Here is a 12,168-nt window from a genome sequence, read left to right as displayed (position 1 = left end):
AACAGACTCCTGGAGGAAGGCAACAAGGATTTGTGGTTAGCAGATGTGCCTACCTGGAGTGTGGGGTGTGGTGGTGTTGTAACCTGTGTCCCCTGGCTTGCCCAGGGCGACACACCAACATTCCATATAAGGGTGTGGCTGCGCATTCTTCTGAAGTTCTGGCTGCACTGTGGCTCCCAGCTCCATTCGCTTTAATGGAGGCAGGTTTTTTGGCGAATAACTGCAAAGCGCGGGGTTAAAATTTCCCCTCGAAACATAGCCTATGACGCTCTCGGGGTTCAGAAGTGTGAGTGTGCAAAATTTTGTGGCTGCAGCTGCAATGGTGCAGATGCCAATCCTGGACATACATACATACATACACACATTCAGCTTCATATATTAGATTTAGAGGTGAAAAAAAAACAAAAAATGACAATTTTGGATTTTTTTTGTTGCTGTTTTTTTAAACACCATTTTTATTTGTTTTTATATATTATTCCTTTTGCTAAAAAAAAAAACAAACACTTTTTTGGACACTATTTTCTAATATCTGTAACTTTTTCATCTTTCCAAATAAATAGTTCTGGGAGGGCTTATTTTTCACAAGAAAAGCTGCAGTTTGCACTAGTGCCATCTTACGTAGATATGATCATTGGATCACTATTTTTTTTCTTTGTAGAGGGATGAAAAAGAAGGTGGAATTCCCTCCTTTTTTGCATTGTTAATGTGGAAATAATATAGTATGGGTGGATATGATTACAGTGATACTCAATACTGTATACAGTGTGTTCATGCATATTTTGTCCACCGCCATTAACTTGAGAACGGCGGCAGCTATAGGCATAGAAGTGGTGTCTAGGTATAGTAAAGTAGCCACGTGCTAATGAAACCACCTATAGTGCCACCTGGTGGAAAACAACGGAGTTAGCATTTTTATCTTGAATATGGAACGAGATAGAGAAAAAAAGTGAATTAAAAAATTGTAGGGCATCATCAATTCAATACGAGTTGACACCTTGCATACAGAAATGCTGTATATATTACTTTTTATGTTTTACTTCTCTTGAAAAAGAATATTATGTCTTTTTTCCCTCTTTTTCTTTTTTTTTTTTTAACGTATTGTATGATATTGTAATTTATTGTATTTTTCTTCCTTTTCTGAGAGCTGTAACCGGTTTATTTACTCAAGACGTATTTTCCTTCCTGGTCAATCTCTGTTTGCTATTAATTCGTAGATAAATGAATAAATAAACTACTACATATTTAATCTTGCCAGGGTCAGGAAAATCAGGTCCTTTGAAGAGTTACATCATGAACTCAACATTCCACTAAAGAAACATTAGACAAAGATGTATAGATACTTGAAAATGAATCCCTTTGGGTTTATTTTTGAATGTGTCTGTTTTGTCTAGATGTTGGTGTTTTTTGCCTTTTTTTTCATGTTTACCATTATGGTAAACATGAAAACGTTTGTGGATTTCAACTGATTCAATTGCAAATTTTTGCACAGATGTACTTCAGCCCACCTCCCCTTACTACCACCTAATTTTATGTACTCCTGGAATGTTTGCTACAATTTTTCAACAATTTTTGATTTTGCACAAAGTTCATGACCAACGTGCAATTTTTAAGATTTTGGTGTTAAAAAACACTACCACAAGACAAAAAAAATGCAAATGATGAATCAGGCCTTTTTATCTTCTCCGCTTTTATCTTCTTTCTTTTACCTTTACCACTGTTTCTATAGTACATTAGGTAAAAGGAGGTGCAGGACATTCTCAATGTGAGAGTAGGTCCAGTAATATAACAGCAGCTAGGGACTGAGTTGCTAATTTACCAATAAAGTGCCCTACATTTTAACTGATGTACTATAGAAATTAAGGAAATGTAAAAAAACAAGTGAAAAAAAATGTGGTTAAGGTTTTGCCAGAAACCCTCTAATCTACCTGTGTGGTCCTCACCGCATTTCCTGATTGCCTCCTGCTCTTGATGGAATCTTCAGGCCTCTTGCACTGTGCCAAACGTCTGAATGTCATGGGCCCTAGGAGAGTTCTACGCAAATGTGTGGGAGGTCAACCATGCATGTTGTGTCGTCATGATGCCATTAACCTCCTGTATACCTGCGCAGAACCCTCCTGGGCGCCATGACACTTGGAAATCCTGCACAGTGCAAGATGACTAAAGAACCCTTGTGGTGTAATGGTTTCTTCCTGGCAGAGTGGCCTTTCAGGCAATGTTGATACATTACTCGTTTCACTCTGGATAATTAAAAGAAAAAAGTTTTGGTACCGTTTTAGCCAGTTGAAAAATGATTGATTGCTCTCAGTGAGAGAAACAAAATTAAAAATTTGTAGTTGTGATACCTTTTAATGGCTAACTAAAATAAAAATAAAATATGATGTTATAAAGCAAGCTTTCGAGACATCTCAGGTCTCTTCCTCAGGCATGATATGACAAAATATCTGAAGAAACACAAATATATACACAAAACAGGGCAGAGGGATGCATAGTAAAAGAACATTTAAATAAACAAACACTGAGCTTGGAAAGTGAATCCTTAAGGTACCGTCACACTAAGCGACGCTCCAGCGGTCCCACCAGCAACCTGACCTGGCAGGGATCGCTGGAGCGTCGCTACACGGGTTGCTGGTGAACTGTCACACATTACTTACAGCAAGATGGGCTGCAGTGTGTACATCGCCCTGGCCAAAAACTAGTACTCTAGCAGGATACAGCTAGATAGTGTGGGCGTCACCTAATAGTCACTCTAATAGTATGGGCGTCACCTAATAGGCTGCGGGTTTGTGACTGTGTTATCTGCATATGTGAACAGCGCTCTATGCAAGCCACTAGTGTGCAGTTTTATCATCTAGCAATCGTCCTCCTCCATTCCATGGAGGTGTGTGTGTGATTTGCTCCTCCTGCACCTGTGATGCCTCCACTTTAGTGGGGTTTTAGCTGTATCCTGCTAGAGTACTAGTTTTTGGCCAGGGCGATGTACACACTGCAGCCCAGCTTGCTGCAAGTAATTCTTAATTTTTGGAGGATATTTTCCTCTTTTTGTTGCTTTGTTTATATTTAGTGTAGGGACCTACAAGCATGAGGTTCCGTGACGCGGGTTGTAGGCTTACGTTTTTATGGCCATAAATACCAACAAAAACCTCATATTTATATTTTTTTTGGACAGGATACAGCCAGGCCCCTTTCTGTTGGGCCTTGCACTGTAGAGTGTCTGTCCGTGCATGATACACAGTGGGGTACGGCTTGGCAGCCCGCCTGATCTAATAGTATGGGCGTCACCTAATAGGCTGCGGGTTTGTGACTGTGTTATCTGCATATGTGAACAGCGCTCTATGCAAGCCACTAGTGTGCAGTTTTATCATCTAGCAATCGCCCTCCTCCATTCCATGGAGGTGTGTGTGTGATTTGCTCCTCCTGCACCTGTGACGCTTCCACTTTAGTGGGGGTTTAGCTGTATCCTGCTAGAGTACTAGTTTTTGGCCAGGGCGATGTACACACTGCAGCCCATCTTGCTGTAAGTAATACTTAATTTTTGGAGGATATTTTCCTCTTTTTTTGTTGCTATGTTTATATGAGCTGTCACACAGGCAGATCTCACCAGCAACCAATGACCAGCCCCCAGCCAGAAGCGACACGTGGAAGCGATGCTGCGCTTGGTAACTAAGGTAAATATCGGGTAACCAACCCGATATTTACCTTGGTTACCAGCGCACACCTCTTAGCGCTGGCTCCCTGCACTCCTAGCCACAGTACACATCGGCATGGTATGACAAATTTTGTCATACCATGCCTGAGGAAGATACCTGAGATGTCTCGAAAGCTTGCTTTATAACATCATGTTTTATTTTTATTTTAGTTAGCCATTAAAAGGTATCACAACTACAAAATTTTAATTTTGTTTCTCTCACTGAGAGCAATCAATCACTCTGGATAATGACACAATCTTACCAGATTCTGCCAGCATCTTTACAAGGTCTTTTGCTTTTGTTTTAGGTTAATATGCACGTCTAACCAAAGCATGTTCATGTCTGGTACACTGAACCCATCTCTTTCCTGAATGGTATGATGGCTGGAAATTCCCATCTTGTTTGTATTTGCATATAATTGATTATACAGATGAATGAGGCACCTTCAGGTATCTGGAAATTGCACCCAAGAATGAACCAGACTTGTGCAAGTCCACACTTCTCTTCCTGAGATCTTGGCTGCTTACTTTTGACTTTCCCAGGAACAGTGTGTTTCAGGTGTGCATTAAAATACATCCAAACGTGTATCTCTAATTAAGTCAGATGTTGCCAATAAACCTATCAGAAGCTTCCAAAGACATTAGATCATGATATGGGCTGTCCTATATTGATTAAAGGCGTAGTACTCTAAGTGCATGTAAACTTTTGATTTTGCAGAAAGTAATAAAAATGTCTTAAAACATTCTTTCTCTTTCATTATTTTGGCATTCGGCAAGCATAAATGATTTTCAAAATCCTAATTGACCTAAAACAGGAAATGTTTATTCTGATTTCATGTCAGATAGTGAGAAAAACATGCAGTTGTGTATTACTAGATAGTTTATGTAAACTTCTGGTTTCAACTGTACCATATATACACTGACGAGCAAAAAGGGTAACAATGGTTTTAACTTTTTACTTTCCTTCTCAATGTCTTACCATCCACTACATCTTTGAGTGTGAGACTGCTATCTCATACATAAATTTGACTTGCAACTATTTAGCATATAATTAGTTAATGCAGTGACATTGCAAGAATCTGCATGTTATTGTTTTGCTGTGAAAAATCTAAATGTTATTTTTTTTTTTTATTTTAATAGTACTTGGTAAAACTTCCTTTGGCTTTCAACACTGACTGAATCCTTCTGGGCATACTTTCGATCAGATTGAAGTATGTCTTGACCAAAATCTGATCCCAGGTCTCTTCTACGCATTCCTAATATTGGTGCATACAGGTGACTCATTTAGATATATATACACTCTACCCACAAATGTTCAATTGGGTTGAGGTCTGGGAACTGTGAGGGCCAATCCAGCATCTCCACTTCATTGTGATTAAACCATTTCTTCAATAATCTCAACGTATATTTCTGTTCATTATCCTGCTGGAATACTATGTCATCCTTTTCATAACCTTATTACTCGAGTGTAGGAATTAACTCGTCTTGTAGGATAGCTCAGCACTGAGACCACCATCATTCCTAGTCAGGTATCCAAAGCCTTTGGCTGGGAAACAACCTCATATCATGAGGTTTCTTCCATCAAACTTGACCGTTCCTTCAATTTCTTCATCCATTAGCCCATTTTTTCCTTGTTTCTTCCAGACCTATTTGCACCCAACAGAGCCTAGTCTATTGACATTTGTCTCATCACTCCAAATCACCCGTTCCAATCTCCTACTGTTCACTTTTCATACATTTTTGCAAACTTGAGCCAAAGCTTCTTATGATGATATTGAACTCATAGCTTCTTCACCTTATTTTGGGCCACCATTCAATACTTGTGTAACGTGCATCGCACGGTGCTTGCATGGATGTCTGTGATCTCACTATCATGAAGCATAAAACCCACCTCCACTGCCACACCAGAACTGATAGACCTTGTGATGAGCTGATTTGTTGACTACGATATTTGCTTTGATGTCCATCTCTTGACTTTTGAATAGATGGACAAACATCATTTTGTATTCCTATAACTATCATGGCACTCATATGATGCAGTTTTGCAATTTTCTTGGGCAAAAAAAAAGCTATCGATGAGCTGGATGATGCAGTTTCTCTTTCTTAGGAAATCTTCTTCATGGCTGCTCCTCGATTCAAAACAGTGACTTTTCGCTAAGGAATCAACCTAATAACAAACTGAGATATTAGGGAATGTGAGAAAAAAGTTGTAATTTGTAGTATAGGGAAAGAAAAAGATTTTATCCACCACCAGGAGCAAAACAGTAACCTGACAAGATTCTGCATAACTAATCATATGCTAAATAATTGCAAGCTAAATTTATGTATGAGATAGCCAAGATGATTGTTTACAAAGTGAAGGCAGCCTTACGCTCAAAGCTGTAGTGGATGGTGAGATATGGAGTCTGAAAGTAAAAGGTTCAAAACATTGTTACCCTTTTGCTCGTTAGTGTATGTCACCCATTCTAGTATATATAAACCCATTCTGAGCCTATTCTGGTATATATGTTCCTAATCCTAGTATATATGATCCCCATCCTGGGCCTATTGTATTTAAAATGAACAGAATATGAATATTTCTTAAATAACAGAGTGTAGTAATTTTTTAATTGTGGAGTTCTTTACTCACTTTTTGGTACTTCAAATCTATAGTGTTGGAGTCCAGCAACATTTGATAGAGTGCATCCCTGTAAATAGAAACAATTTTATTGACAAAGTGTTTATCTAAATATAGTTTTCCTCTATCTGAAAATCAAGCAAATAATTTTAACTTATCACTTTTAGCAACAATATTAGCTGCCATTTATGGGAAGCTTAAAGAGAATTTGTCACCAGCATAGTGCTGCCCCATTAGACAGCAGTACAGAGTAGGAAGAGAGATCCTGACTCCCATAGTATGTCACATACTTGGTTGTGATGAAATATTGTTTTACATACTGCAGCTCTTCCAGATTTCGCAATGATAAGTTTCTTTTATGTATTACTCAATAGCGGTTCCCAGCCAACTCACACAACACCTGTTAAGGCCGCGTTACACGCTACGATTTATCTGATGATCTGTCGTCTGGGTCACGGTTTCCGTGACGCACTTCCGTAGTCGTTAGCGACGTTGTTGCATGTGACACCTACGAGCGACTCTGAACGATCGCAAATATAGCGAAAATCGTTGATCGTTGACACGTCGTTCATTTTCAAAATATTGTTCGTCGTTTTGAACGCAACAGACATATTGCTACGTTTGACACCCTGCCAACGACCAACAACGTCGTTTGTGCATCCGTCATCAGCGACGCGGGCGTGTGGTTACAAACAAATCTTCACGCCTCCACTGCTGTGATTGGTGGTCACATCTGCGTTCTGGGGGAACACAGAAAGCCGATATGAAAGCGAGACACAAAAAAAGATCACGCGTGCGGCACCGGTGGTTGCATCACACGAGGCTGCCGCAAATTCACTTCACTTTCATTTTATTTCACAGACAACCAATCAATTAACAGAAAACCAGAGAAGAATTAAACAGTATTGAAGGAGGGGCGTGTAGGGGACGAGACCCACACACGCCAGGGTGTATGCTGTGAACAAATATACGCCTTTGTCGTTGCCGGAATCGTTTGGGGGAATGCTGTGTGACGATGTCCACACGAACGCCTTGGTAAAACAATATATCGCTGAACGATGATGCGTCATTTGTGAGATAGTTACGTGTGACCGCTACTAAATGACCTATGTGCGATCTCGGAAAATCGTTGCAACGATCTGGACATGTCACATCGTTAACGAGATCGTTAACGATGTCGCTGCGTGAATCAGAGCCTTTAATTGCCAGATTTTGGTCTTTACACAGTGCAGGTAGAAAGCTGTCAATTAGAGGTGTGGCAGGAGTTGGGCTATGTAGACTTCATAAGCGTTTGGTTAGTTTTTGATGCTAAAGTATTTATGCTTTATATCTGCAACCATTAGGCTCTGTGAACACGTTCGGTATTTGGTGAGTTTTTACCTCAGTATTTGTAAGGGCGGCTTTGCACACTACGACATCGCAGGTGCGATGTCAGTGGGGTCAAATCGAAAGTGACGCACATCCAGCGTCACTTGCGATGTCGTAGTGTGTAAATCCTAGATGATACGATGAACGAGCACAAAAGCCTCGTTATCGTATCATCGGTGCAGGCTCTGACATTTCCATAATGCCGGTGCCGCGACAGGTACGATGTAGTTCCTCGTTCCTGCGGCAGCACACATCGCTGTGTGTGAAGCTGCAGGAGCGAGGAACATCTCCTTACCTGCCGCTAGCGGCTATATAGAAGGAAGGAGGTGGGCGGGATGTTTACATCCTGCTCATCTCCGCCCCTCCGCCGCCATTGGCCGCCTGCCGTGTGACGTCGCTGTGACGCCGCACGACCTGCCCCCTTAGGAAGGAGGCGGGTCGCCGGCCAGAGCGACGGTCGCAGGGCAGATGAGTGCATGTGAAGCTGGCGTAGCGATAATTATCGCTACGCCAGCTATCACAAGATATCGTACCTGCAACAGGGGTGGGGACTATCGCGTGCGACATCGCAGCATCGGCTTGCGATGTCGCAACGTGCAAAGCCCGCCTAAGACAAAACCAGGAGAGTAACAATCTCAGGAAAAGTATAATAGAAACACGTCACCGCTTCAGTATTTATCACGCACTCCTAGTTTTACCTTACCAATACTGAAGCATACCTCCCAACCATCCCAAAATCAGCAGGACTGTCCTGATTTGAGGGCTCTCTCTCAAAGTCCCACTGTTCTTGTCACGGCTCCACCTCTCAGTGCAGTGAATAAATTAAATTCTCATCTGGATCTGTTTCCCAGACAGGCCTTGAACACATGAGTTTCTGAGCTCTGTGTCCATAAGCAACAGCTCAACCATTGAGCCACTGCCTGTACTGAGAGGAATAGGAGGTATTTGGTAACCTTGACCTGTAAGGCAGGCAGAGAAACCAGAAGTAAACTATTCAGTTACATAGCAATATACTGTAGATAAATATATACTGTATCTCTATGTAGCTGAAGGAAAAAGTCAGATTATTTTGTTCCTATAAAACTACTATAGAGAAAAAAGGAAAAATATTTTAAACAATTCTTTATTTTCACCCCCCCTTGGAATCAATCCAGCAACATTCAAACATGCATCCAGCTGCCCAAGCTGTTAAGCTACAAGCTATGATGATCGCCAAGGAAGGATTTTGTATAGATGAACCTGCATTACTGCTCCTGACTTCACAACATATTACACAGGACATAGAGATCCATTGTACAGAGCAACATCTCTGTGCCCTGTATTCTAGAGACAGAGGAAAAAATATTTTTTTTCTTCTAATAAAATTCCTAAAAATAAGAAAAAAATTAGAACAATGTAATTTTTATTGCGCTTTTTAATAAAATAATAAACATCACATATCAGAAAATAACATGCACATATTTGTTGTCCCTGTAATAGTAACGACCCAAACACAGCAATTTTTTATGGGAATCAGTCAGTGGTGTAGAAAGATGGCACAATTGGTTATTTTTCTCTATTAAACCCATAAAAAATGTAATAAAAATGTAATGCTGGGGCCGTGTTCACACATAGCTACAGGTGTCCGCACCACGCAACGCAATAACGATCCTCTCTGATTAATACGTGCTTGCTGCATTTTTTATGCGCGTTCACAGATATTTTTTACATGTTTGGTGCTGATGTGAATCTGGGTTTTTAATGCTTTTTTAATAGTACAGAAAAGCTTTGATTCTGCATTTAAAAAGGCAACAGCATTTTTTTTCCGCTTCTGGTTTTTTCAGGTTCCACAAAGAAGCTTATAAAGAAAAAAAACAACCAAAAGCACACAGTTCAGCAGCCTCTCAAGACATTCAGCAAACAGAGATTTCATGAAATCACATCCACTTTGCTTGGACATTTAATCTGTGTTCACTTGTAGCATAAATGCTGCGTTTTTTACTGCTGTTTTTTTTTTTTGCACATAAATTCTGCTGTCTTTAACTGTCCAAGCAAAGTGAATGTGATTTCAAGAAAAGACGCCGTTGAACTCTGCGGTTTTGGTGCTCTTTTTTTTTCTCTAGAGGTTTCTATGCGGAGCTTAAAAATACGCAGGAGAAAACTGCAGTTACTTTTTCATTACAGAATCAAAGCTTTTCTGTACTATAAAAACACAAAAACACAGATTCACATCTGAATTAATGGAGAAAAGGCATAAGAAATGCAGCAAAAATGCAATAGAGAAGATTGTTATTGTATAATTTGGTGCAGAAGCAAAAAAAACCACAGGATTTATGCAACGTGTGAACACAGCCTTACAGATACAAATAAGCAGCATCTGATATGTGAAGGGAAGCTTATATAAATATGAGAACGTTCTGGCTGCTATTGTGAGAATACAATATACTTTTCTACTGTGAGAATCCAATATATTTTTTCTACATACCTTTTCTATAACCAAGTTTCCTTTCTATATAAGTAACAAGAAACCGTAAAGGCCACATCACACTAAGCAACATCGCTAGCAACATCGCTGCTGAGGCACAACTTGCTCGCGATGTTGCTGTGTGTGACATCCGGCAACAACCTGGCCCCTGCTGTGAGGTCGCTGGTTGTTGCTGAATGTCCTGGACCATTTTTTAGTTGTTGCTCTCCCGCTGTGAAGCACACATCGCTGTGTGTGACAGCGAGAAAGCAACAACTGAATGTGCAGGCAGCAGGAGCCGGCTTCTGCGGACGCTGGTAACCACGGTAAACATCGGGTAACCAAGAAGTCCTTACCTTGGTTACCCGATATTTACCTTCGTTACCAGCGTCCGCTGCTCTAACGCTGCCAGTGCCGGCTCCCTGCTCTCTGCACACGTAGCCCGAGTACACATCGGGTAATTAACCCGATGTGTACTGTGGCTAGGAGTGCAGGGAGCAGGGAGCCAGCACTGGCAGTGTGAGAGCGGCGGACGCTGGTAACGAAGGTAAATATTGGGTAACCAAGGTAAGGGCTTCTTGGTTACCCGCTGTTTACCGTGGTTACCAGCGTCCGCAGAAGCCGGCTCCCTGCTGCCTGCACACGTAGAAGAGTACACATCGGGTAATTAACCCGATGTGTACTGTGGCTAGGTGTGCAGGGAGCCAGCGCTAAGCGGTGTGCGCTGGTAACCAAGGTAAATATAGGGTTGGTTACCCGATATTTACCTTAGTTACCAAGCGCAGCATGCTTCCACGCGTCGCTGCTGGCTGGGGGCTGGTCACTGGTCGCTGGTGAGATCTGCCTGTGTGACAGCTCATCAGCAACACGTGTAGCGACGCTCCAGCGGTCCCTATCAGGTCAGGTTGCTGGTGGGATCGCTGGAGCGTCGCTTAAGGTCCAGTCACACTAAGCAACTTACCAGCGATCCCAACAACGATAGGGATCGCTGGTAAGTTGCTAGGAGGTTGCTGGTGAGATGTCACACTGCGACGCTCCAGCGATCCCACCAGCAACCTGACCTGGCAGGGATCGCTGGAGCGTGGCTACACAAGTTGCTGGTGAGCTCACCAGCAACCAGTGACCAGCCCCCAGCGCCGCATGGAAGATGCTGCGCTTGGTAACTAAGGTAAATATCGGGTAACCAACCCGATATTTACCTTGGTTACCACCGCACGGAGCTACACGTGCAGAGAGCAGGGAGCAGCGCACACTGAGCGCTGGCTCCCTGCTCTCCTAGTTACAGCACACATCGGGTTAATTACCCGATGTGTGCTGCAGCTAAATGTGCACAGAGCAGGGAGCAGCGCACACTGCTTAGCGCTGGCTCCTTGCTCTCCTAGTTACAGCACACATGGGGTTAATTTCCCGATGTGTGCTTTAGCTACATGTGCAGAGAGCAGGGAGCAGCGCACACTGCTTAGCACTGGCTCCTTGCTCTCCTAGTTACAGCACACATCGGGTTAATTAACCCGATGTGTCCTGCAGCTACATGTGCACAGAGCAGCAGAGGCTGGTATCAAAGGTAAATATCAGGTAACCAAGGACAGGGCTTCTTGGTTACCCGATGTTTACATTGGTTACCAGCCTCTGCAGAAGCCGGCTCCTGCTGCCTGCACATTTAGTTGTTGCTGTCTCGCTGTCACACACATCGATCTGTGCTTCACAGCAGGACAGCAACAACTAAAAAATGGCCCAGGACATTCAGCAACAACCAGCGACCTCACAGCAGGGGCCAGGTTGTTGCTGGATGTCACACACAGCAACATCGCTAGCAACGTCACAAAAGTTGTTCGTTAGCAGCGATGTTGCTAGCGATGTTGCTTAGTGTGACGGGGCCTTTAGTGTGACGGTATCTTAAGCATGTCTACACCAAGGTCAGCAGCTGATATGGTGAAACAAGGGAACAGAATGAAGAGATTGATAATGATGACTGGCTACAAAGTTCGGATCCAAGACTGAGGTGCTACATGACAAAAACTCTGCAAGTTATGGAGTTGGAACACAGGAGGGGCT

General features: G+C 42.3%; 1 protein-coding gene across 2 annotated transcripts in view; it reads right to left on the bottom strand.

Annotated features, from left to right (window-relative positions):
- Positions 1 to 12,168, bottom strand: part of SEMA6B (semaphorin 6B) — a 323,709-nt gene that overhangs the window by 251,048 nt on the left and 60,493 nt on the right. For both annotated transcript variants that reach the window (XM_075352511.1, XM_075352510.1), the window contains exon 4: positions 6,315 to 6,372. In XM_075352511.1, coding sequence (XP_075208626.1) covers positions 6,315 to 6,372 — 58 coding nt within the window. The remainder of the gene's footprint in view (positions 1 to 6,314; positions 6,373 to 12,168) is intronic.

This window comes from Anomaloglossus baeobatrachus, chromosome 1, assembly GCF_048569485.1.
Source record: "Anomaloglossus baeobatrachus isolate aAnoBae1 chromosome 1, aAnoBae1.hap1, whole genome shotgun sequence".
NCBI classification, from domain to species: domain Eukaryota; kingdom Metazoa; phylum Chordata; class Amphibia; order Anura; family Aromobatidae; genus Anomaloglossus; species Anomaloglossus baeobatrachus.
The sequence above is the reverse complement of the archived record's forward strand: the minus strand, read 5'-3'. Positions and strand labels throughout refer to the sequence as shown.